The 22,999-nt window shown below is 40.3% G+C and overlaps 1 protein-coding gene across 1 annotated transcript; it reads left to right on the top strand.

Moving 5' to 3' along the window:
• Positions 1 to 2,355: 2,355 nt before the first annotated feature.
• LOC104079442 (intestinal mucin-like protein) lies at positions 2,356 to 11,065 on the top strand (the record flags this gene model as incomplete). The annotated part of the gene is made up of 14 exons (XM_009581480.1): positions 2,356 to 2,603; positions 3,745 to 3,928; positions 4,062 to 4,266; positions 4,579 to 4,757; positions 5,382 to 5,451; positions 5,769 to 5,869; positions 6,033 to 6,064; positions 6,239 to 6,416; positions 7,026 to 7,130; positions 7,752 to 7,792; positions 8,453 to 8,575; positions 9,801 to 9,929; positions 10,601 to 10,640; positions 10,932 to 11,065. Coding segments are annotated over 14 exons (1,769 nt in total), but the record flags the coding sequence as incomplete, so codon positions are not given.
• Between the last annotated feature and the right edge of the window lie 11,934 nt (positions 11,066 to 22,999).

Here is a 22,999-nt window from a genome sequence, read left to right as displayed (position 1 = left end):
CCCCACAGCACCACGATAGTAACGAAAACTGGTGGCCCAATGACAACCACTGCAATTCACACTACTTTGACAAGATCAACTGCCATCACCTCCACCGCAACCTCAGCACCATCTTCCCTAGAGTCTACCACTAGCACTGCTGAATCTTCGCCATCAGTGTCAAGCAGCCCCGTGTCATTCACCACCTCTGGTACATCTCCAACAGAATCTTTTACCACCACTTCAGGAACAACCTCTAGTAATTATACCACTATCACTGCAACCACCACCACCACCACCAAAATTGTTTCCACTGGCTCAGCTAGTACATCTGGGCCAACTGCAACATCAAGTGCAGTCACCATTGCAGGAAGTTCTACGTACAGTACAGTTACTCCACTCAGTGCTTCAGGTTCAACTACAAGTCCACCACCAACCACTCCTGGAAAAAATTGTTCTATTTTCCCTAATGAATCTCATGCGGTGAGTAGATTTCATGAGTTTTTTTAGCATTTTGCTTTGGATGGAGACTAGGCACATAATTTCCATGTTAGTAACCTACAGAGTAGGTATTAATCTGGATTAATCAGTTCATTCTATTTCTTTCTGTTTTCTTGGGTGTCAGCATGACTTCCAATAATATTTGGTTTGATTGCTTATATATTGCTATTAGTTCTTCAAGGATAGTTTAAAAAAGGCTTTCTTCAAGGACTTAGATCACAGCTCAATGTTTCTCTTTACCGTAGGATAGCTTTGATGAAGATGTAACCAAAGACTACATGGTGCTAAACTATCTTTTCTGTTTCTGCTTTTGAATAGGTCCAGAGTGGGGAAAAGTTGTTTGTGTGTTTACAGTGCAGCCCAACAAGAAACCACAGGGCTGAACTAGTCTGAGTTTGGAATGAGTCATACTTTGTCATAGTCTGGTTTCAGGAGAGGACTGCGAAACAGATCACCACATTCAAATGCTCGTGAAATTTGAGTCAGAGTTCTGAGTTTTTTGGAACCCTCCACCTCCGACACAGACAAGCTGATGTCTTGTACATTTCTAAAGCCTCCTCACAGCTTAGATGTCTACCAACTTGCTCAGGAGATCTGCAGGGATAAAAATTATACATGGCTGCAAAACTGGTGGAAGATAGAAAAAAATGCATACAATCACAATGCATGCACATAATCACCTTAGGCATTACTCCCCAAATAGCTGGTATTCATTGTAGCTTTAGGTATTAATCTGTTCTAGGCATTCACGGAAGGGGATTGATCATATATTGATCACTGATATGTATCAGTGTCTTTCACTGTTGATTAGAGAGGGAGTCTAGGTGATGAGATTAGATCAGACATCTAACTTTCAGATAGTTGAAACTAAAAAAGGCAATTCCCGCTTCAGGTTACTGTCTTGACTTTTATAAGTAACGCTTTTCACTTAGTAGCTCTCAGGAGTGCTAGCTCATCTTGCAGGCTTTGATGGTGCTGACTGCTGCACTTCCTTCCCATTTTCAGACTTCCGGTGGGGAAAAAATTGTTGATAAACATACAACATTTTAGAACTGTGCAAAAGATATTCAGGCATAACTGTTGTCAGTCTGACTGACATAAGGTTTCTCTCTCTTCCCCCTCCCCCTCTCTTTCCAAACACAGCCAGGTGAGTCATGGTGGCTCTGTGACTGCATTAAGGCAATATGTATAGAAGACAATGAAGTCCAGGTGGTTCCTGTAATCTGTAATCCACCTCCTAAACCTATATGTGCCAATGGGCTTTCTCCTGTGCAAGTCATTGATGAGGACGGATGCTGTTGGCACTGGGAGTGTGATTGTAAGTACATATTTTGTTGAGTATTTTGTCTCCTGTGGGAACAATACTAGTGTCAAGAGCAACAATATTTATCAGGGGACAAGTATCGCACAAGACTGTGACCCTCAGTCTTCTAGTGTCAGTCTGTTTGGAGTGCTTCATTGATTCTTTTTAGCTAATCGGGGGCTTTTACTTCATATGCCATCATTTCTACATAACTATTTTGTTAGTAGAATAAATTGGTCTCCCAAGGCAAGATTTGAATGTCCAGATGCAGACATCTATAGGGTAGAAGCCTATAGAGTTACTTGTTCAGACTATTGGAAAAGGTCTGTCTTGGGTGCAGTTAACCCTATTCTCAGTTGTCTATCAGAAATGTCAGATGAACTGTGCCCTGAAAGTGCCTGTTTTTCTCTGTTATTGATGAGATAATGAGCTCGTGCATTGACATATACACTTGAAAAATTTAAATGCTTAAAGTTAGATGAGATGAATCCCGCACCTACAAATTTTGTTTGTAGTCTGGTCTGATTCTGTATGTTGCCATAAAAAGCTAACCTAGCTGTATGTTTTTGTAGGCTACTGCACTGGCTGGGGAGACCCGCATTACATGACTTTTGATGGAGTGTACTACAGCTATCAAGGGAATTGCACGTATGTCCTTGTGGAAGAAATTCATAAGAAAGTTGACAACTTTGGTGTCTACATTGATAACTACCACTGTGATACACGGGATGTAGTCTCTTGTCCTCGAACGCTCATTGTGAGACACGAAACTCAGGAAGTGCGCATAGCAACAGTCAAACCAAATACTCTACAAGTAGAGGTATTGGAGAATGTTACCTTTGATTTTTTGATTAAAATATTAATACAGCATCAATCTGATAATTATATTCACAATGTTAGGAAAAAAATTAAAAAGTGTTTCAGATTTAATACTCTTTGGATTATAAAATAGGACTTCTTTGAAGGGCTGCTTTTTTGACTCTGAATATGGGGAAAAATTTCTGCAACTTCTTCACTTTCTTATCTCAAATATTTGCAGTGCCTTATCTCTCCTAAATACACAAACGTGGACAAATTGCTAAAAGTTAAGGATATAAAATAAATTCATTTATAATTAATATTAATGTAACAAAGGAAAAGAATAAATGTTGAACGGGAGAATACAACGTAAACTAGACGTAACAATAAAGTACTGGGCTTAAGCATTTTTAAAAAGTACTATTACTAGCTTTGATTGGTGTCACCTTTTTAATTTTTCAGAATAGGGGCTCTTATGTGTTTATTTCATTGATAAACATGATGCCCCACCTTTGGGGCTTCAAAATCGGGTGAGAAGTGGGGTTTTTTAGGCTTTTGTGGGGTTTGTTTGGTTTATTTTTGTACATTACTGTGTGGGAATATTACAAGTTAAGTTGCAGCATATTGTTGAAAATTTGCAACATTTAGACCTCTTTTTTTTCTCCAAAGCAAGGAAATCCACCATTGCTGAGTAAAAGTAGCAGTGTTAGTTCTGTAGGTATATCGTGGCTACTGTATTTAAATAAATAATAAAGATCTGGGCTTACTTCTTTAATTTAATTTTCCTACAAGCAGGTTCCCTTTATGCCAAGAAAGTTAAAACTGTGTGCACTAGGAATTTAGGAGAATTTTATATTGCACTTTCATGGGGTGTCCTCAATGCCATAGTCACTCTAATAAATCTGTTGAGTGTTAGAATTTAGCTGATTTAAACTCTGAATTTTAACCTAGTTTATCAGTGGCTGATAGGCTTTTTCTTTGGCTCAGAGAAAAAAAGTTCAACTTTCCAGTAACATAAAAGGAAACACAGGGACACTTGTTGCAAACTAAAAGCACGTTATTTGCCTTTACATTCTATCTCCAATGCAAAGTAATGAACAGTCAATAGTTTTCTAAAGTCAAACTAAATATATGTCTCTTTTCTGTTTTCTTTTATTTATTAGGTGACAGTAAACAAACAGGCAGTGGCTTTGCCTTATAAAAAATTTGGCTTGAGCATCTATGAGTCAGGCATAAATCGTGTAGTGGAAATTCCTGAACTAAAAATGAATGTGACCTACAATGGCTTGTCCTTTTCTATCAGAATGCCCTACAGCCTGTTTGGCAACAACACTCATGGACAGTGTGGTAAGGCTTACTCTTGTAATTTTTGTACTCTCAGAAAATCACAAACAGGTAAAAATGACAGCCCTGCCACAAAGATGAATGGAATTTGATAACAAATCCGTGAGTGAATTCTTTCTCCCCTTATCAATTTTAGGTGTTTGCAATAACAACACAGCAGATGACTGTATGTTGCCAAATGGAAACATTGCAGAAAACTGTGAAACCATGGCAGATCATTGGCAAGTTGTCGATCCCTCCAAACCACAGTGCTCTCCAGGCCTAATACCTACAAAAGTGCCTAGCACAACCCCAATGGAGCCTTGCAAAGAATCTTCCATCTGCAAGCTTCTTTTGGGAAGGTAGATGTTCCTTTGGGGTTTATAAACCTTTGATCTTCAAATTAAGTGACAATTTTAGGATTTATTTCTCAATAAAAAGTGTTTCTAACTACTGCTCTTGTAGCTTTGCGGGTTGCTTCCATTCCTTTTACTGTTTCTAGAGGTCATTCGTTGCTGATAGTTTGCTTCCAACCCTCTGGCTGCTTCATTACCCTTTCTTGATGTTCTCACGTTCTTCTACACTCTCTGCCCTCCATTGTCCTATGCTCTAGCCTTTTCCCACACTCAGCAGAAACCAGAGTACCTAATAATGATAAATGTTTCTGTTTCTAGTGTGTTCGAGCCGTGCCATGGCTTTGTCCAGCCTGAAAAGTACTACGCAGCCTGCGTTTTTGATAGTTGTGTACTTCCCAACTTAGACCTGGAATGCTCAAGTCTGCAGATCTATGCTGCCACCTGTGCTGATCAAAGTGTATGCATTGACTGGAGAAGTCATACCAATGGTGTTTGCTGTAAGTATTTGGACATTTATCTTGAGCTATTAGGGAAGCTTTTATGGAACTCTTTTCGCAATAATGTCCTAACGGTAAGTCATATTGCTTTCCGAGCAATGAAGACAAATAAATCACACCAGTTGCTTTCTTTAAGTAATTTTATAGGTAACATTTTTAACAATAGAAATGATAAATGAGCCTACAAAAATATATATTAACTGTGCCAGAAACATCTGTATCAGTAGATACTTTTTTGTACACAGGCAGTTTTGTGTTTTGCAGGCATCAGCAGATCACTCCGTATTTAGTGACATATGCATTCATTTTCAGCTGTAGTAAGAAGAGGACAGAGGGTGCAAAAGAGACTGAAATGATGAAAAAAATTGTAATCGAGATGTAGACTCTTGGCTTTATCTCCTTAATGTAAAGTGTGGTGCTATATCTCTATAGCTATATTGCATAAAATAGTTCCATTCAGAGGCGTGAATCTGACATGTGTTTTTTTTTTCTCTTTGGTTCTCAAGGTTGTCAAAGATACACAGGAAAATGAGTAGTCAGTGTTTAATTTCTTGGCATAAGGTCCTGGGGCTTTTATATGATATTGTTATTGAGCTCTTCCTCCTTTTTATTCTCCCATTCCAGCTTATGAATGCCCCTCAGATAAAGAATACAGAGCATGTGGTCCTATTAAAGAGACAACCTGCAAATCAAGGTAAATAATTCCTTCACTGTTAGTTATAGCTCATACAACTGTTCAGTCATATCTAATGCATAGGTGGATGAGATAAATCAACCTCCTGTCATGTCTTAAACTGTCAAATTTGGTACCACTGTTCTCTTGATGCTAAATCTGGGTGCCTGTACTGTTTATGTTGTTTGGCTATACCAAACATGAACACTGATAATCCCTAAATCACAAATGTGCAGATCATTTGCTACTGTATCTTCAGTGAAAGGTTATTTGGCATAATCTCCTTCTGCGTGCCTATGGCAGTAACGATGTTCCTCTGAATATTTTCTCTCATACAGTCAACAAAACGAAACCTCAACTAAGCAAGTGGAAGGCTGTTTCTGTCCTAATGGAACAATGCTGTATGACTCTGGTGTGGATGTCTGTGTGAAAACCTGTGGTGAGTTTTACTGCTTCACTTGGATGCATGCTTGTTTCCTCTTTGTTGTTTCCTCTCATGTATGCAACACCAATCTGACTGTACACAGTACTCATACAACATATAGTAGAGATGTTTACTGTTCTATGAGTGGTAATGGAAATTTATTTTGACTTTTTCACAGGCTGTGTTGGAGTCGATAAGATACCAAGAGAGGTAAGCTGCCATATGCTTTTGTATTTCAGGTAGAGGCTGCGGGTGGGGAGAGAAGAGTGGTCTCCACTGGTGCAGTCTTGTTTCGTGGTCTCCTAACTTTTCACTCCTGTTCTTACTTCTGTTCTTTTCAATTGGTGACCATGCAATCATTCACTTTATTTTCTTTAATGACAGTTTGGGGAAAAGTTTACAGTGGACTGTCAGGACTGTATTTGTCTGGAAGGTGAAAATGGCATTGTATGTGAGCCTCATGAATGTGCCAAACAAAATAAGACCAGTTGTGATGGAGAAGGCTTATATGAGGTCAATGAAGTAAATTCTGAAGACTCCTGCTGCCCCATTGTCACCTGCAGTGAGTTTATACTTTTGTTTCTAGTATTTCTATACCTTTTAGGAATAGAAAGGAAAAGAAAACTGAACTAGTTTAGCACCAGAGACCTGTAGCAGGGAATCACAAAATGGTATCTTCCCTCATGCTTTTTAAAATCAGCTTGCCCAGTGTTAGGGAAAATACGTTTTGATATTGCAATGATTCAGCATAATTGAATTTACAACTATGGGACTCAGCGTAACTGAATCTATAGTTCTTGAGTTCAGGACCACATTTTATTCAAGTAAAATGCAGGTAGCTTATGGAATTCTATGTGGGTTTTCATTTTACAGCAGTTGCTTACAACCTTGGACAGAGTAACAGTTGTCCACTACTTCTCTGCAAATAATTGTGATACTTTTAACACTTGGTAATTACATAGTAGAGAAAGTTTCATAAACTAGTGTAGTCCCCCAATCCAGTGCCTGGATTCACTAGGAAAAATGTATCCTCTTCCTGCCATTTGTTTCTTTGGAAAGGATCTGGATTGTTTCCTAGCACTGGAAAGTCTATCCTAAGTGCTTTGATAGATGCCTATTTCTAGTAGCCATGATTTAGTGTACTTTCCGGCTTATTCCTTCTTTTTTTCAGAATGCAATACAAGCTTGTGCACAGCTGAAGCCCCCAAGTGTACACTGGGATTTGAAGTTCATTCTCATATTCCCAGTGGTCAGTGCTGTCCTGTGTACCAGTGTGGTAAGTCCCTTGGAAATATATTACAAAGATTAACATTATGTATTACATAATTTAGCATCACACTTAGCAAGACTGTATACAATAGCCTGTTGAAAGAGGTAATAAACACAGTCAGATTCTACAAATTGGTTACTACTAACATTGGTTACTACTGCTATGGTTATGTTGAACAACTACAAAATCAGATATAGCTCAGGTGGCTCAAGTTCCATTTTCCTGGTTGTAAGTACATGTAAGAACAGCTACAGAATTAACTGGGACTGTGGTCTCAGCTTAATCTAGCAAAATGTCCCTGTAAGCATCCCCAAAAGAAGATAGCTTTACAAAGTCTGCTTTGTTCTTGGTAATTGAAATAACAACTACTTGTACCTGTTAATCGGACATTCTTGGCTATGAACTGGACTGCATATATTGGGCCAAATCTTCCTCCCTTTTTGCACATGCAGTATTTGCCCTTATATTTTATATACGTCATATCTTCTACCAGAAATGGGGAATAACCAATGTATTTGACCACATGCATTGTAATTCACTGTGGAAGAAATGAGTTTGACTACAGTGAGATGAAGACCTTTTTTTTTTTTCTCCTATGTAACTACCTAATTCCTTGCTTGTTAACAGTTCCCAAGAGGGTTTGTGTACATCAGAATGCTGAGTTCTTGGTAAGTTCCTGTTTCAACAGTCTTCTGAAAATGCTTAAAAGACCAGTTAGTATACTTGATCAGAAGTGCTATGAGGAGGTTTATCTAGTACGATCAATATTTTAGGAATTTTCAAATTCCTGTCAGGAGTTCATCAATTTCACAGAGCCTAATTCTTTTCTGAAAAGGTTGCTGTGTATGAAAAAGACTGAAGAGTTGTTTGTATGTCAGTATCAGAGAGAGATTCGGGTTTAGAGTTAAGTGTGCATGCATTTTAAAAAGTCAGACCACATTTACTGTCAGCACATTATTGCAGTTTTAAGACTCTGCTTTCAAAAATAAAAAGATTTGTAAATAAGTATTATTCTAAACAGTCTTAGATTCCTAATAAATTCTGTTGGATCTAGTAATTGTTTTATTGCAGATATTTGTATGACACCTGTCCTTTTAATATCTGAGTTTATCGTTGCTATATAGGACTTCAATAAAGACACATGTTAAATTAAATTCAGTATTTAAAATGTTGTCTTCATAAATGGCTAGCCAAACAGCTATCCAATAGTGTTTATGATTGTTTCCTTTTCCATTGCTTGGTTTACAGATTTTTTGGAAATTAAGAAATGTCTGTCACACATGTCATATCTCATTAATATATGAATCTTTTTTTCTTAAAATTTATAGCCTAATTCCTCAGTCTTTGTTGATAAGTGTCAGAATTGTTTCTGCACTAACGAAGTTAACGTCAGCACTCAACTGAATATCATCTCATGTGAACATATTCCATGCAACGTGTATTGTAAACCAGTAAGTGACAAACTTAAAACAAACAAAAAAACCCCCAAAACACCCATGTACGTGAAAAGCAGTTTGATCAATGAATGGTATAAGCAAAGGACAGGGAGCAGAAATCCAGAGTTCAACTCCAACATGGATACCAACTGTCCTTGAGCACTCCATTGCGCGAAGCTTGACTATGTAACTTACAGTATTCAGTTCACATCAGGAGGATTAGCTGGGAAATTTCTGTAGAGCACTTAACGGAGTGATATTTAATTATTAGGCATATTTAGCATAGTGCTTTAACTTATTCCATCTATAGCCTGCTTTTATTACTTGTCTTCTGTTGGGTTGGAACACAGAAAGGCACAGAAAGGCACAAATCTAGAGTGCACTTCAAAGCATAATCAATTAATGGGTTAGTATGTTTTCATTTATTTCTCAAAAATGCATCTATCATAGTGTTTTCATTTTTAATTAATTCTAATATCTAGGGATATGACCTTCAACCAGTGAAAGGTGAATGTTGTGGAAGATGTGTGCAGACTAAGTGTGTTATACGTACAGCAAAAAATTCTGTCCTCATCTTGAGTGTAAGTATGTTCTACATCTTAAGTCTCTACCAAATTTAAAAAGTTCCCCCTTTCAGAGAGGGAACATCTCCTTCTCAGAGATAAGGCTTAGTGTAAGTTTGCACCTGAAAGGTCAGGGGCTCAGCTAAAGCAAAGCCTATCTACGATTTTTTGGCCTGAAGGAAGGACTCATGAAATCAAATTTTCTGGAAGACTCTTCCTGGAATGACAAATCCAATACCATTGGAAGGGTTTTTCTTGAAAAGCTTGGGCTTTTCTATATTATTTGATTTCTGTGTACTGAAAAACAGTAGTAAAGCCTGCGTATGAAACGATTTATTGCCCCTGTAGGGTGAAAGTTTAGGATTGTTCTTAATTACCATGTAACAGTTTAGCTTTCCCTAAGCAAAATCCATTGACACGGATGATTTTGTTAGTAACTCTAATGTACTCTACGTATTTTAGAGGGATTTTTCTTTTCCAAGGAAAATCCCATGTAAAACTAAAGATTCTCTCCATGTACGGCATACTGCAATACATGTAATAATCTGTATCCAAAACGGCTGTTAACTTAAAAATTATTGACCGGGAAACAAGAGGAAAATCATTGTCAGAGGACAGGAAATTTCTGTCTGCGCTCCCTTCAGCTTTCCTTATTACATTTTGTATTTCGCTTGCAGCCTGGAGAGTTTAAAAATGATCCTTACAACAACTGCACCATTTACAGCTGTGTAAATATCCACAACCAGTTTATCTCTTCCACATCTGAGATTACCTGCCCAGCATTCAATGAGGAGAGCTGCAAACCTGTAAGTAAATATAGAAAACTTACCCTCTACTCAATGCATAGATTACTTCAGTTTAGTTCAGCCACCTAACTAGCAACAAGAGTCAAATTAAGCTCTGATGACCTTTCACCAGTTTTTCAGTCCCAAGGGCAAAAGTTTCTGCTGCATCCATGCACAGACCTATAAAGTGTATAAAATAAGATATCTGAGTGACAGTTCGAGGCTTATAATTGACAGCTGTCTCTCAGAAGCCAAAACACTGGTCAGCACTGAGATACAAAGTCCTCTGACTGCTTTGTGTGGGGTCCTGTCTGAACAAGAACCATGTTTTCTTGAATGTTACAGAAACACAAGCTGTTCAGTCAGTAGGCTGCCAGTAAACCATGCATACTCCCCATTCAAATACAGAAGTCTCTGAGAAAACATTTTTTGGAATTGTTTCTGAGGAAAAGTTGCATGATATTAACTGTAGACTTCCTTCAAAGCATTATCTTTATTTCCACAATCTTTTGTAAATTGATAGATTTCAAGTCTGGAAGAGACCGTTATCTTTTTTATTCAGATTAATGCTACAGTTTTTGCTGGTTAGTTCCAGCCATTGAGGAATTGCTCTCCTCAGTTATTGGCCTAAAAACCTCTTTAATACAAGGAAAGAAAATAATACTATTTTTCCTGTTTCTTTGTTCTTTTAGGGAACTATTACATTCTTACCAAATGGTTGTTGCAAAACCTGTAAGTATGCCAGTGTACCTGAATCAACAATAGAGAGAATGAATTTTCTTCTTAAATCAACCCATTTTCCAGCCATAGAGGCTGATATGTTTGTATTTAAATAGATACTTTTATATTTATGTTTGTTATTCCAAGCATTCATTGTCCGATCTCTCTGGGAAAGTTTAAACGGAAGCAGAAAGACCACTTAAGACAATTCCTTGAGTGCACTAGTGAAGCCCAGAGAGCGCTGAACTGCAAGGAACTTCTGGAGCTATTTCACTGGAAGTATTTTCTGATCTTTCTTTATAGGTGCACCTCTGGGTAGTCAAACACCGTGCATTGTCCGTCAAAGAAAAGACTTTATCGTCCATAAGGGCTGCCGATCTGTGGACAGAGTTGTCATGACTGAATGTGAGGGAACATGTGGAACCTTCTCGCTGTAAGTAAACTGATCGGACAATGAGATTTGAATTCTGCTGGCACTGAGTTTGTTTATATAAAAGGAACAACAAATAGGTAGACTACAGAATGGTAGAAGACCTGAAATGATCAGCTCCCCAAATCATGGGCACAAAATCATGAAATCTGTGACTGAACAGTTGATTCGTCTTAATACAAAGTAGAAAAGTATTGAATTGCCTTTGGATTCAGACAGCTATGATAAGGTCTATTCATCCATTAAGAGCTGGCTTGTCTGTCATGTGTCTCAGACCACCTTGGCTAGAAATCGTCACACAAGAACAGGGATTATTTCCTGTAATGGGAATGAGCCCAGAGAGCAGCCAGACCTGATGCTCATAAGCTGAAAAGCTACTTCTCAATAATTAACATCTAGAATGAAATACACATACATCTTTTAAAGGAAGATTCAAACATGCGCAACTTCTATACAGTAAAAAAATTAAAACCCAAATGCTTTAGGGGTGGTGTCAGTAGAGTAGTTTCACTGTACATTTTTCTCTGACATGAGAGAATCTACAAGAAAGTGGCTATAAGAAAGTGGCTAGTAGGACACCGGGTACTGAGCTATTAAAACACTGGCAAAACACAATTATAACTTCCCAAAGAAACTGTCATTTGCTGCTTATCACTGAATATGCCACAGGGCACCTTACATGGGAGAAAACTGATCTTTAATCTCAGATTGAACCCCGATTAGCCAGTGGGTTTATTAATATTTTGAAATACCTTATCATCTTAAAGTCTTGCTGTGGTTGCCTCTGCACACAAATACAAGAAAAAGATGGCTCTTGACACAGTTTATAGCCTGATATTGACAGATTCCGCAGGTTAGGATGAACACAAGGCTGCAAAAAATACTTTGCTGTGAGATAGGAACAGAAGGAGCTGCTGCTTCCCCTTCCTGTTAACACCGCCTGGTTTGGGATATGCACTTCGATTCCCTTGATGTAATTGTAGCCCTTGTAGGCAATTGATTGATGTGATGCCATTGTAGATGGCATTGTAGCCACTTGTCTATGCAGTTTTCTTATTCAGGGCAGGGCTTTGCCTGCCCTCAATTGTTCATCTGGTGTATTCAATATCCACCAGCGCTGGGATGATGAGTGGAACCTAAGGAAGCTGAGCTCCTAGAACTCGCTGGGTTTTTTTACTAGGACTTTGATACTAATTGTTTTACGAGAAAAAATTCTCAGCAAATGCAATGAATTTTAAAAGCGTTTTGTTATAATCACTGCTCTGTCAGACGAGCTTAGCACTTTCCTTAGCCACAACGGTGGCTCTTCTACGTATTACTCCAAACTTCTCACAGGAGTTCTGTACCTCATTTCACCCTCTCCTCTGTATGCTGGCTTCTGGCACAGAGTAATGTTGCCATTTTCCACGTTAACAGATACTCTGCTGAGGCCAATTCTATGGAGCACAGCTGTTCCTGCTGCAGGGAATCAAGCTCTACCGTGAAAGAAGTGGAACTGAAATGCCCCGATGGACATTCAATCTCACATAGGTATATATCCGTGGAAAGCTGCAGCTGTCAAGACACTGAATGCAGCAGCTCACAATCCAGTGAGTTGCAGAGCACAGAAGAAAACGACAAGGCGAGCACCCTGAACCGCATCAAGAGGGCCATAAGCTTAACATCAAAATGAGGGGGAAAAAACCTAACAGCATTCAACTAAAAGGACTATGCACCATTCTCAGCTTCCTTGACTACTTTTGTACTTTGCTTTTCCCAGTTACTGCATCCTGTTTGTTCTCTGATTGTTTTTAACAGTGCTCTATTTATTTGTGCACAAAATAAGAACACAAATTTGTATTCTTCCAAGTGCACAGCCTTTTGGGTCCCTTTATAATCAGCTTATTTTCACTGAATGATTAAAAGCACATTTCAAAAAACATGGGTTTTGTACTTATTCATGTTCTGTCTTGATGAGCCTGAGTTTTAAGACAAGAAAAGTTCTTGTTGAAGTTATAGGAAGTCAACTTACATATTTCCTAAATTTTTGGGGTATCTATTTCTGGCTCCTTAAAAACTGAAATATCAGAAGGTACTGTCTGGAGGACCCAACGTGAAAGCTGGGGCAGAAGTTGATGCTGTCTGCCAGAACAAAGCCCAAGATGAATAATGCATCATGAAGTGATTCAGATGACTCGGAGAAACTTCTAGTTCAGCACACCGGATCTCATTTTAGCAGGACTGCGTACATTAGAACTGTCTCGGTTCATCACAATTATGTATTTTCACTAAGAAAGTAGTACCTCAGCTATGAGAATATGAAGTTCATTCACAGCGCTTCAGGGAAGTATAGTTAGTCCTGTAATAAGAGGTCTCCAAATTCCTGTCTCTGAGCCAGTAATCCTAGGCTTCCTCCACAGAAAATGGAGAGAAATAGCCATTTTTGACATTCATTTGTCTCACAACAAAGGACATATCCGAAGGAGGTTAGCTGAATTGCATTCTAAAGTGCCTGTTTATCTGATCTTACTGTAAGGGGAGCTGAAGGAGATTAGCTGAGAGAAGGACATGTCTCTTGAATCATCTGGGGTACAATGAGGGTAATCCACACCTTCTGTTGTGTGTGGAAAATGCTTTTGCTATTATTTTGTCTCTGTTAATGAACACTAATTTTGCTTTACCCTTCTGAGAACTTAAAGTAACTGCTTGAGCCACAGCCAACCCGAATACAAGCATCTTTGCTACCTAAAGAATTGGTGGCACCATTTTGTGCTACTACTAGCCCTGCCAAATGTGTTGCAGCTTAGAATGCAGACACTGGTAGGAATGCACAGAAAATGAAACTCCAGAAGTTTTGCATCTTTAGAATACTATGATTAGAGTGCTAAATTCTGTGTAGGGGGAGAGGTAGCTGATCTAAGAAGAAGGAAGTTTCGTCAGTTTACAAAGCAGAGCTAATGAAGCCTGGTTTCTGCTTTAGAATGGGTTTCTAATGATTTCTAGCACTAGGTTCATTGTGAGATGTGACTAAGACTTTTCTCCTGGGGCGTTTACAAGGTTACTCTCCTCTGTGGATTCTTTGTTGTCTAACAATTTCTGTGCTGACACTACAGCCATGCTTTTCCTTGAGTTGTTTGCAAAACCCACTTTTCTCAAAATTTGTTGACATTTAGCTGTGTTTGAGATCTTCATTTTTGCAGTTAAATTTGGCTGAAGTCAGGAAATAGCTTCTGGAGACAAACAGGTACAAGGTGTCATCAAATCTGCGTTGTTTCCTATGAAAAAAAGATAAAATATTCCAAGTCAGTAGTGACATTTTGCTGCACGCTATATGTACACTGAAGCCTAAAATCTCCCTTGCTTCATTTTTTTCATTTGTTCTGTAGTTTCACGGGCTCTTTCTGTCCATTCTAGTATTGGGCAAACTACTTCTAAATAAGAAAGTTAAAAGGTCCTGTATAAAAGTCAGTAAGGATGCAGATTTTGGCTTCGCCACTGCAGGGCAGTCTATGGCTAAGAATGTAAAATTACTTCGGACACAAAAAAGCAAACTGCCTCCAAAAGGGAATTTGTACTTCATCAAGTAGAGGGTTTTATCTCTGAGAAGAATGAATGCTGGTATTTCCCCACAGACACTTGTATGCTCTTAGTAAACACTGAAAAAAATTATTCCGACAGGAATTTACATGCGTGCACAGGATGGTGTCCCTTACAGTGCTCTGGATTATTATAGCAGACCCTTCAGTTCTGGTGCTGGGTCAGCGCTGCCCATAAGCAGGCTCCCAAGCGGGTGCTGTCAGAGAATTCTTACTTACAAGTGCTTGGCTGTTCCAGGTCAAACTGTACATGTCAAACCTCCACCCCTTTCCGCACTTTTGCAGTTCAGTTGGCACCTGTATTTCCATCGGAACTGGATAAGAAAATTGAACAGATTAAACTTGTTCCAGCAGAGAAATCAACAGATAGTATTTTGGAGAGAAAGGAAGGAAAGAAGCTTTAGCTGTGTATCCCTGGAAAGAGAGTAGTACTGGCAGTGAGCAGCACTTCTGCTCCTTCCCACAACCCTCTTGGAAGTAAATGGAGACCTGTCCTACCTGATCCCATCATTTTGTTTCTTAACCAAGAAGCTGTTGGGTCTGCAGGTCACAAACAGAGATTCATCTGGAAAACCCAGGGGACAAAATGAAGAAATCTCTCACAAGGCAGTGTCAGCCCTTTAGGGGCCCAGAGGAGATGGTAGAACCTTCTGATCCCATTGTCTCCCAGGCAGGACCTACTGCAAGGGGCACTGACAGCTTCATAAAAAGCACTGGTGCTGGAAGGGAATGGGCTTGACTCCCTCTGTCCTCCAAGAATGACTCCATTCTCCAGGAATTTCCTTGTCTTCTGGAGTCTAGCAAGAAGGAAGCCGTAGCAAGAGCCCCAGCAGAGTTCAGCTGGGTGGCAGAGTGGCTGAAACACCGTCATGTCTCCATGCCTGAGTCCTGTGTTCATCTCCTCCTAGACTTTTTGTCTAGCCTTTCACTTTCATTGGTGGCAAAGGGTTTCTTTTTGGTTTGTTTCTTTTTCTTCATCTCCAGTTACTTAGCAGTTTTAGTTTTGCCTTGAAAAAGGAGGAAGCATTCTTGGGAGGCAAGTGGGACTTCTAGCCACACAGCCTTTGAAGGCACCAAAAGCCAGGGTCCTAGCACTTGCTCTCCAAGAGCTGCTTGGCTGGGCCTCACTTCGCCACACTGTCCTTAAGCAAGAGATGAGCAGAGTTCCTCTAAGTGTGGGGTTTGAACATGTCCCTGAGACCCTCAAAGAAGTGCTTGAACCTGCTTGAACAGGTGAAACCAAACGAAACCAAAACAAATCATGGCCTTATTGCTGCTTTCCCTAAGGGAAGGAAGGGCAGATACGGGCAGGCTGAAATTCCCAAGTATGGGCTGGAGCTGGGATTTACCTGTAGCATGATTATTGCCTTGGTTGCCAGAGGTGGTAATTTTGTATCCTTGCCCCAGGTGCAGGCTCCTCCAAGGCAGCTGGAAGCTCAAACAAATCCTTCCCAGGCATCTGCAGTCTTACAGGAAGCTCCTCAGGGCATAGAGCTAGCTGTAGGAGACCACTGCCCAATGCTGGAGCAAACCTGAGTGGGTAGGCTGCAGCTCAGGGAGGGTGCCGTTGCCGCACGAGTAAAGAGCACTGCAGCTGAGGGTCTTCAGCGCAGCTCTTGACACACTTGGCCACTCTAATAACCAAAAAGAAAAATCTCATTGTCCTATTGCATTGTGGGCCATTTGGGGGGGATACACAGAAGTATTCCCTTAGATGCCCCCTGAGCCTTCCTTACGGTAGGTTAAGGTGCCTGGAAGCAAGGCGATTGTGGTGTGCACCTTATCTGTGGAAGTACGTGGGTTTCACTCCCAGTTGTAGTTTTCTCCAAGGTAGTTTGAAGCTCAGACAATTTCTTCCTAATTACCAGGAGATGCACTGGAAACTCAATGTTGCTCATATGACTCTACAGTAATACAGCGAGAACTTTCATCTGGACTTAAAAAGGAGTTCTCAGAAGATTTGCTGATAAAGTGAGCACAGTTGTTTTATGAACCGTTTCTGGACAAGTGTTTTGAGAACACCAGGAGCAGAAAGGAAAATGCGTATTAACAGTATGGAAAAATCACTGCTGCTGTCTGAGGTGAGGCAGATGGGATTCAGAAGAGGGGAAAAAAGCCACATGCAAACCAAGAAGACCCCTCCCCAAAATAATACAAGGTAGGGATTTCTGATCTAATAACTACTTGTTTAGTGATGTAACTATGTATTATAACATTATCATTTGGTGCTGTGGGAGAGGAAGGGTAAGATAAAATGTTTGGTGTGTTTACTGTTGGACTGTACTTTGCTAAACCACACTTCACTGAACTAAGCACATGCAACTCTGCACATAAGCCCCAGTGAAAGGACTTCAGCAAAGGCAAAGCCCTAAGTAAATAATCATGTAGTTACTGTGCTTGTTATACACTTTTTGAACTTGTGTAGCAAAGCAAACTCAGATACTGGGAAAAGAGGCAGAAATAGACTTACAAACTCTAAGATCATACGAAAGAAAATTCTTGTGAACTTTAGATCCCACAAAACTGAAATACATTTAAATAACTGTAACACTGATATACAATTTCTGAAATTTCCTCTCCCAGCAGAAGCTTTGAGGGGTAGGGGTATTTTAAGGCAGAACAAGTTCTTCAAGTTAAGCAGCCCTCTTCCTAGGCCAAATTTCCTAAATTAACTCAATCTTTTCAGGCTACCACAAACAACTGCGTTCTTAACTGGCAACTTCCCAGATTAACTTCCAACCAGGCTACGTAAGCCACATTCCCATCACTAACGTAGAAAATCCTGTAAGTTCTTTTTCAGCATCACCCTTTTAAAATCTGGTATGTTGAAACTGGACTTCCTTTTATGTTCCAGTTTTTCAGCAACCATATGTAAAATGCTTGAATTCCTTTCACAAACTTGTCTCTAGAACAGTGAAAAACATCACTGTAATTTTTTCCTTATTCCAAGACTTTGAGAAAACTCACCGAACATAGTAGAACTCATAATGTATTTTTGATATTGCTTCAGTGCAACAACTTCCGTGTCAGAATGCCTTTCTGTTGCAGAGTGGTTTAAAGACAGAAAACACTTTATGTCACCTCTTGCTATTGGCTAGCCTCCTCTCCCCATTTGACAAAGAAATAGATTCTCCCAACTGCCTTCGAGCTTCCTTAGTTCCAGGAAATCACGGATCTTCCAGTGATAAGCAATTACTCTTACAAAGAGTAGCTTGTAAGGATCATTCTGGAAATTTGTTCCTGGTCATATTATATGGTATATTTGACCGGTGAAAACCTTCTAATTTGCTTTGAAGGCTAAACAGAAGGACTAGTCATGAGAGCCTAATTCAGTTAGTCACACAAATGCTAATCTTCGCACACAGAAGCAGCTGCCACCTGACCATACCACGGCCATTAATCTCTGACCTAAGGATAAGCAGAAGGATTTTCAAATGGTGCAAAGATTAGCATGTATGTGGGGAGCAAGGTGGAGAAGAAACCTCGGATACTAAGTGAAGCAACATACATAAAACTACCCCACTTGTCAGAAATCAAGTAGAGAAAGTATGGCAGAGCTGGGGTTGAGAAGGAGCACCTTTGCTTCATGCAGCTTTCTTTTAAGTAGTCACAAAAGGCAACAGGAACTGTGATCAAGGAAGGTGGCTTTACACAGTGCCTGTGACCTGACACAGCAGTGAGATTTCAATAGTCTGTCTGTTTGGACTGGTCTAGCTGAGCACTTCTGGCACTTTGTTTGCAGCATCTATGGGAGCTGAACGCTCATTTTTCTCCCTCTTAAAAACACAGGGAGCCTGAGCTAAACACAGCACACTGAGGGCAGCTAGCTCTTGGGTGGCTAATTCTAACTTCTGCAACGTGCTAAGCAGAGGCCTGGGGAAAGACTGTGGTCCCATTTGTCTTGTTTTTCCTCTCTCTGGATAGTCATTTGAATTTAAAAGAAAATTGGTATTCAGCCACCTACAAAACTGCTTTGGTTTTAGTGGCTACAGCTTTCAAGACAAGGCAAGCTCTGAAACTTGGATGACATAGGAAAGTTAGATGCTTACTGCAAAACATCACAGTTAATGTTGGAAGGATCACAATCATCTCATGAGTCCAATAGAAATGCTCTGACAGAATTTTAGATCAGGTCCTTAACTGGGACATAGTGTAAGTCCAATTTGGGAAAAAAACCAGGCCAAGTTTGCTTAGCTTCTCACCTCAATCTGTTCTCTGCCTTTCTTTTGGTTTGCAGCAACTTTCAGTCATGGTGGACATGGTTACTGGGCATGTAATTTCATGTAATTTCAGGGTTATACAGACTTCAGCATTAAGTATGCAGTGGCCTCTTCTGAATTGTCTTGGCATCCATGAAATAAGAAATTGCTTTTAAAAAAAGGGGTGGAATCTGCTCTAGCCTGAAACCCATAAAGCTCTAATTCTTAAAGAAGAATGTTCATATCCTTCCCCATACGGGGCCTTGGGTTCCCTTTGTTCTGCTATATGTATTTTTCACCAGGAAGGTTGTTTAAAGAAAAATCTTTCAAGTAGAAAAAGCTCAAGGGCCCAATCTCCTGATGAGATGGCTTTCTATGCAGGGAGTCTTTCTTACGTGAGGAAGTGCCAATAGGTCAATGAGACCTGTGTGCACAAATACCAATCAATCAGCCGTGTCATTACTCCTTGTATGTGGATTTTGAAAGATCTACATCTTCTTAAAAAAAAAAAACAGAAAAGAGCAGCTGAACTGATTCCTTGCAAACAGGAGTAACTAATGCCCTTGATTAATTCAGGAAAAGTCAAGGAACCCTGTGGCAAGATGAGAGGTTAAGGAGCTTTGTGTTCTTTCTAAGGCAAAATGTAAGAAAACACCCAACCACCTTCTATCAAAACTAAAGTACTGAAGGCATTCTTCATGTATTTTAATCGACAATTAATGACAGAGATCCATTCCCTGCTTTTCCTCTGACTGTTACAGATCACCTTATACTTACTGCCAGCCGTTTCAAACCATACGGTGGATGCAAACCTGACGTATCAAATAAACCTTTGATGTGAATTTCCTAAATTCTATGGGATTATACCAAGGATAAAAATATAATCTGTGTTGTTCTTGAATTCTTCTGGCATTTTAGAATATGCAAAATAGTGTTGTAACCATCAGTTATGTAAAATATTTCACCAAATTCACTTCAAATGTTTTTATCATGTGGATTATCGGCACAAGAGGGCTTGACACCAAACCCAAATCAATTGTTTTCCTAGCTAACATTACCTTGTTAATGAAGTACACAGCATTTCTCTAGAGTTATTATCTAGACAGTGCTTGTAAAACACCATTTTATAGTGGATTCACATTTTAAGAAGCAGTATCAGCTTTGCCTGAAATGAACTGGAGTATTAGAGGATTTCCAGGCTGAACCCCACCAGTGCTTGGACTGACCCAGGATGGTGTGTCACAAAAGTCTTGGCAGCCTTAACGCTTTACAGTACGTATGGGATCACCTTTTGACAGAAGGGTATGATACAAATGCAACGGCCAGGCTTCAGTATGGTGGCTGGCTATGAATGGCATTAATCCACCAGATGCCCCCAATTTGAATGCCTCTTTACCAAGTTTGTATCGAAAAATATGAGACGTGAGTCACTGGTGTATTACATTAGCTTCATGATGGTTTATCTCCAGTGAGTCAGTGGTGATAAAGAAGCTGAGTTAATATTTACCTATTGTATTTACTAAAATCACATACCCTTTAATGGCAAATGATCCATGAAATGGGCTGTAAAGGGGCCAAGAGGAATTGTTCTTTTTGCTAGTACATCTGCAGCAGAGTGAAGGCCTCTTATGCCGCAGGGCCCAATAAAGGGAAGAGTTATTAATCCCAGTATGTCACTGCAGGGGGAATAGTTACAACTTGCGTGCCTGCAATAGCAATGATTCAGTGGTAAGTGATCAACATATTCACAAGCTCCCTGTCTGAATTTCCTTCTGAAAAGCTACCATGTATTTCTTCTGAAAACCTCAGTGTTGCCACACTTGAATATAAAAACTCCATTGAATGCAAATATCCTTCCCCTGTCAGTAGCCCTGAAATCATTGCAGGGGATTGAAGCATCCAGTGATTTCTGAGGAGTGTAGCCAACACTCTCTGCGGAGAAGCCAGAAGCAGCAGCTCTGGTTAGTCACTGACAGGATCTCTGCTCCCCAAGAAATGGCAAAGGAATGGCAAAAATGACGGAGCAGACAAGCAGAGGTAAGAAAATGGCTAGGTACAGAGCAGGAGGACTGCGTTTTCTGCTTCTCTGAGTGGCAAGAGCTGTGCTCTTGCTTTTCGCAGGGGAGGATCCCAGATGACTGATATTACTTTCTCTGCTGAGTGGAGCATAAGTAGATGGTGGTACAATGAATTATTTGTTTTATTCTGTCTGTTCCTTGGACACAGTTTTAACGTATGCTGTTCGTGTTCTTCCCAGGCCCCTAAGGGCTAAGTGGGGCTTGCAGGGGGAAATCATGCCTTAGCTCATCCCTCCTGCCCCCCGGCATGCCCCTGAACCACCCCACATGTAGGAGACAAAGGGCTGGGGGTTGCAGTGGTCAGCCTCACCATGTCTTTGTCATCTAAGGACTGCTCCAACCTGAAGGGTGTCTTTGGCAAGTTGTTCATATGTGGTTCCTGCTGCTTTTGTGCTGCCCGCTGGGAATAGAGGGATTTTTTTCTAGGGTCTGGAATCATACTCCTAGAGTCCTTTTCTTCTTTTTGCTCTCATACCAATATGAATGAAATAGGTGCCTTTATTGCCTGGGTGGGAATGGGAAAGGAAGAGGACCACGGTTAAAAAAAATGGACTCTATCTCAGCAGAGTTATGCATTTGGATTTTGACACTAGCTTTGATTTGGGAAAATGAATAGGTTTCAGCTTCCCGCCTTTACCCTCAACTAAGCTCTCTTTGTCAGTGTCTGTGGTCTACTGATCTATGTGCTTTTTCTCCTGGGCTTCACAGCCCTTCCCCACACCTGCCATTAACACTGTTCTGTGGCCTGAACAAGAACTCAATTTGGAAGTTACCATGGGAATCTGCTGAATTTGAGTGTTACTATTGCACCATATTCGATTTCAGATCATCCTCATATCCACAATGTCGTGGTTCGGTTTATCTACCAGATATTCTGCTGGTTTACTTTGCAACTATTTGGATGGAGATCAGGAGGGAAGATGTGTTATGATTAAAAGGAAAAGCAGCAGAAGCCTATTACTTCCATCACTGGTGCCGTAAAGTCTGTTGGTTCTGTATTCCAGCCAAAATGGCAAGGCTTCAAGAACAGACTTTACCTTCCAGTAGTGCCCTGCCTCAAGTGCGACTGACAATGGAACTAATGGGGCACGGACAGTGGGAAAGGGGTAACACGAACTCATGTTTCATGTGGCGCACAATGCTCTCACCCACTAGCGCAGGATTTTCTTAAGAGCAACAGCAAATCTTCATCTGGCAGACGTTTGCACCTGCAATTCTGTTAAGCTGCTTAGTAGGCGGCTGGTAACTGTGTAGGGGGAAGAGCTGAAAGAAGCAGTGGGGCAGCTTTATGACACTTAACTTTGTAAATGCCGAAAAGTTGGTAAAACAGTGAGCAGGACACAGTTCTCAAGGACCAGCTTACTGCCGACCAGATAAAAGGGCATGCATATTCCCCAGTGAGTGCCTGGGCAGACTCAACGGGAGGACTTGCAACTAGGGTGAAACCTAAGTCCACTTTAAACTGTATTTGTGCCCACTTACCACTGGCAATCATTCTGGCATTAGTGTATTCCCAACGGGGCAGGGAGCATTTGAAAGTGTGGGAATGTCTCACGGCACGGATAAGGTGAAGAAATGCTGGGTCAGCTTGTGCCGACAGAGCAAGTAAATCTCTAAAAGAAACCCTAAAATTACTGACATCAAACATCTGTGACAGGATCTCTAAGAACTGTCCTACAGTGGGATGTAGATCAGCTCACGACTGAGCCCGCTGAATTTTTTTTCTATGGGTATGTGACAGGGTATTAAAGCACTCTGATAGCACCAAGGGACCCTTTTGCAACAGCGTGATTTAGGAGGTGAAGGAATGAATTGTGGTCTACATTTTGGTGGGACTTGGGCATTGCTCCCTTGTGCTGTTGGAGAAACCACCACCTATGAGTGCATAAAGAACACATTAACTTCCCATGTCTGACTCGCGCAATTTAATCCTATTTGTGCGGTAGAGGTGAGAAGTCTGCACTTTGTGGACTAATGTCATTCCTGGTCTGTTGAAGCAGTAAATCTCTGGCCTTTTTTGTAAGATATTTTGGATACACCTCTTAAAGGACATTGCCCTGCTGCCAGAAGTTTTTTCTCTAAATAAACC

The sequence above is a fragment of the Fulmarus glacialis genome, unplaced genomic scaffold (genome assembly GCF_000690835.1).
Source record: "Fulmarus glacialis isolate BGI_N327 unplaced genomic scaffold, ASM69083v1 scaffold8607, whole genome shotgun sequence".
Lineage (NCBI taxonomy): Eukaryota > Metazoa > Chordata > Aves > Procellariiformes > Procellariidae > Fulmarus > Fulmarus glacialis.
The sequence above is the reverse complement of the archived record's forward strand: the minus strand, read 5'-3'. Positions and strand labels throughout refer to the sequence as shown.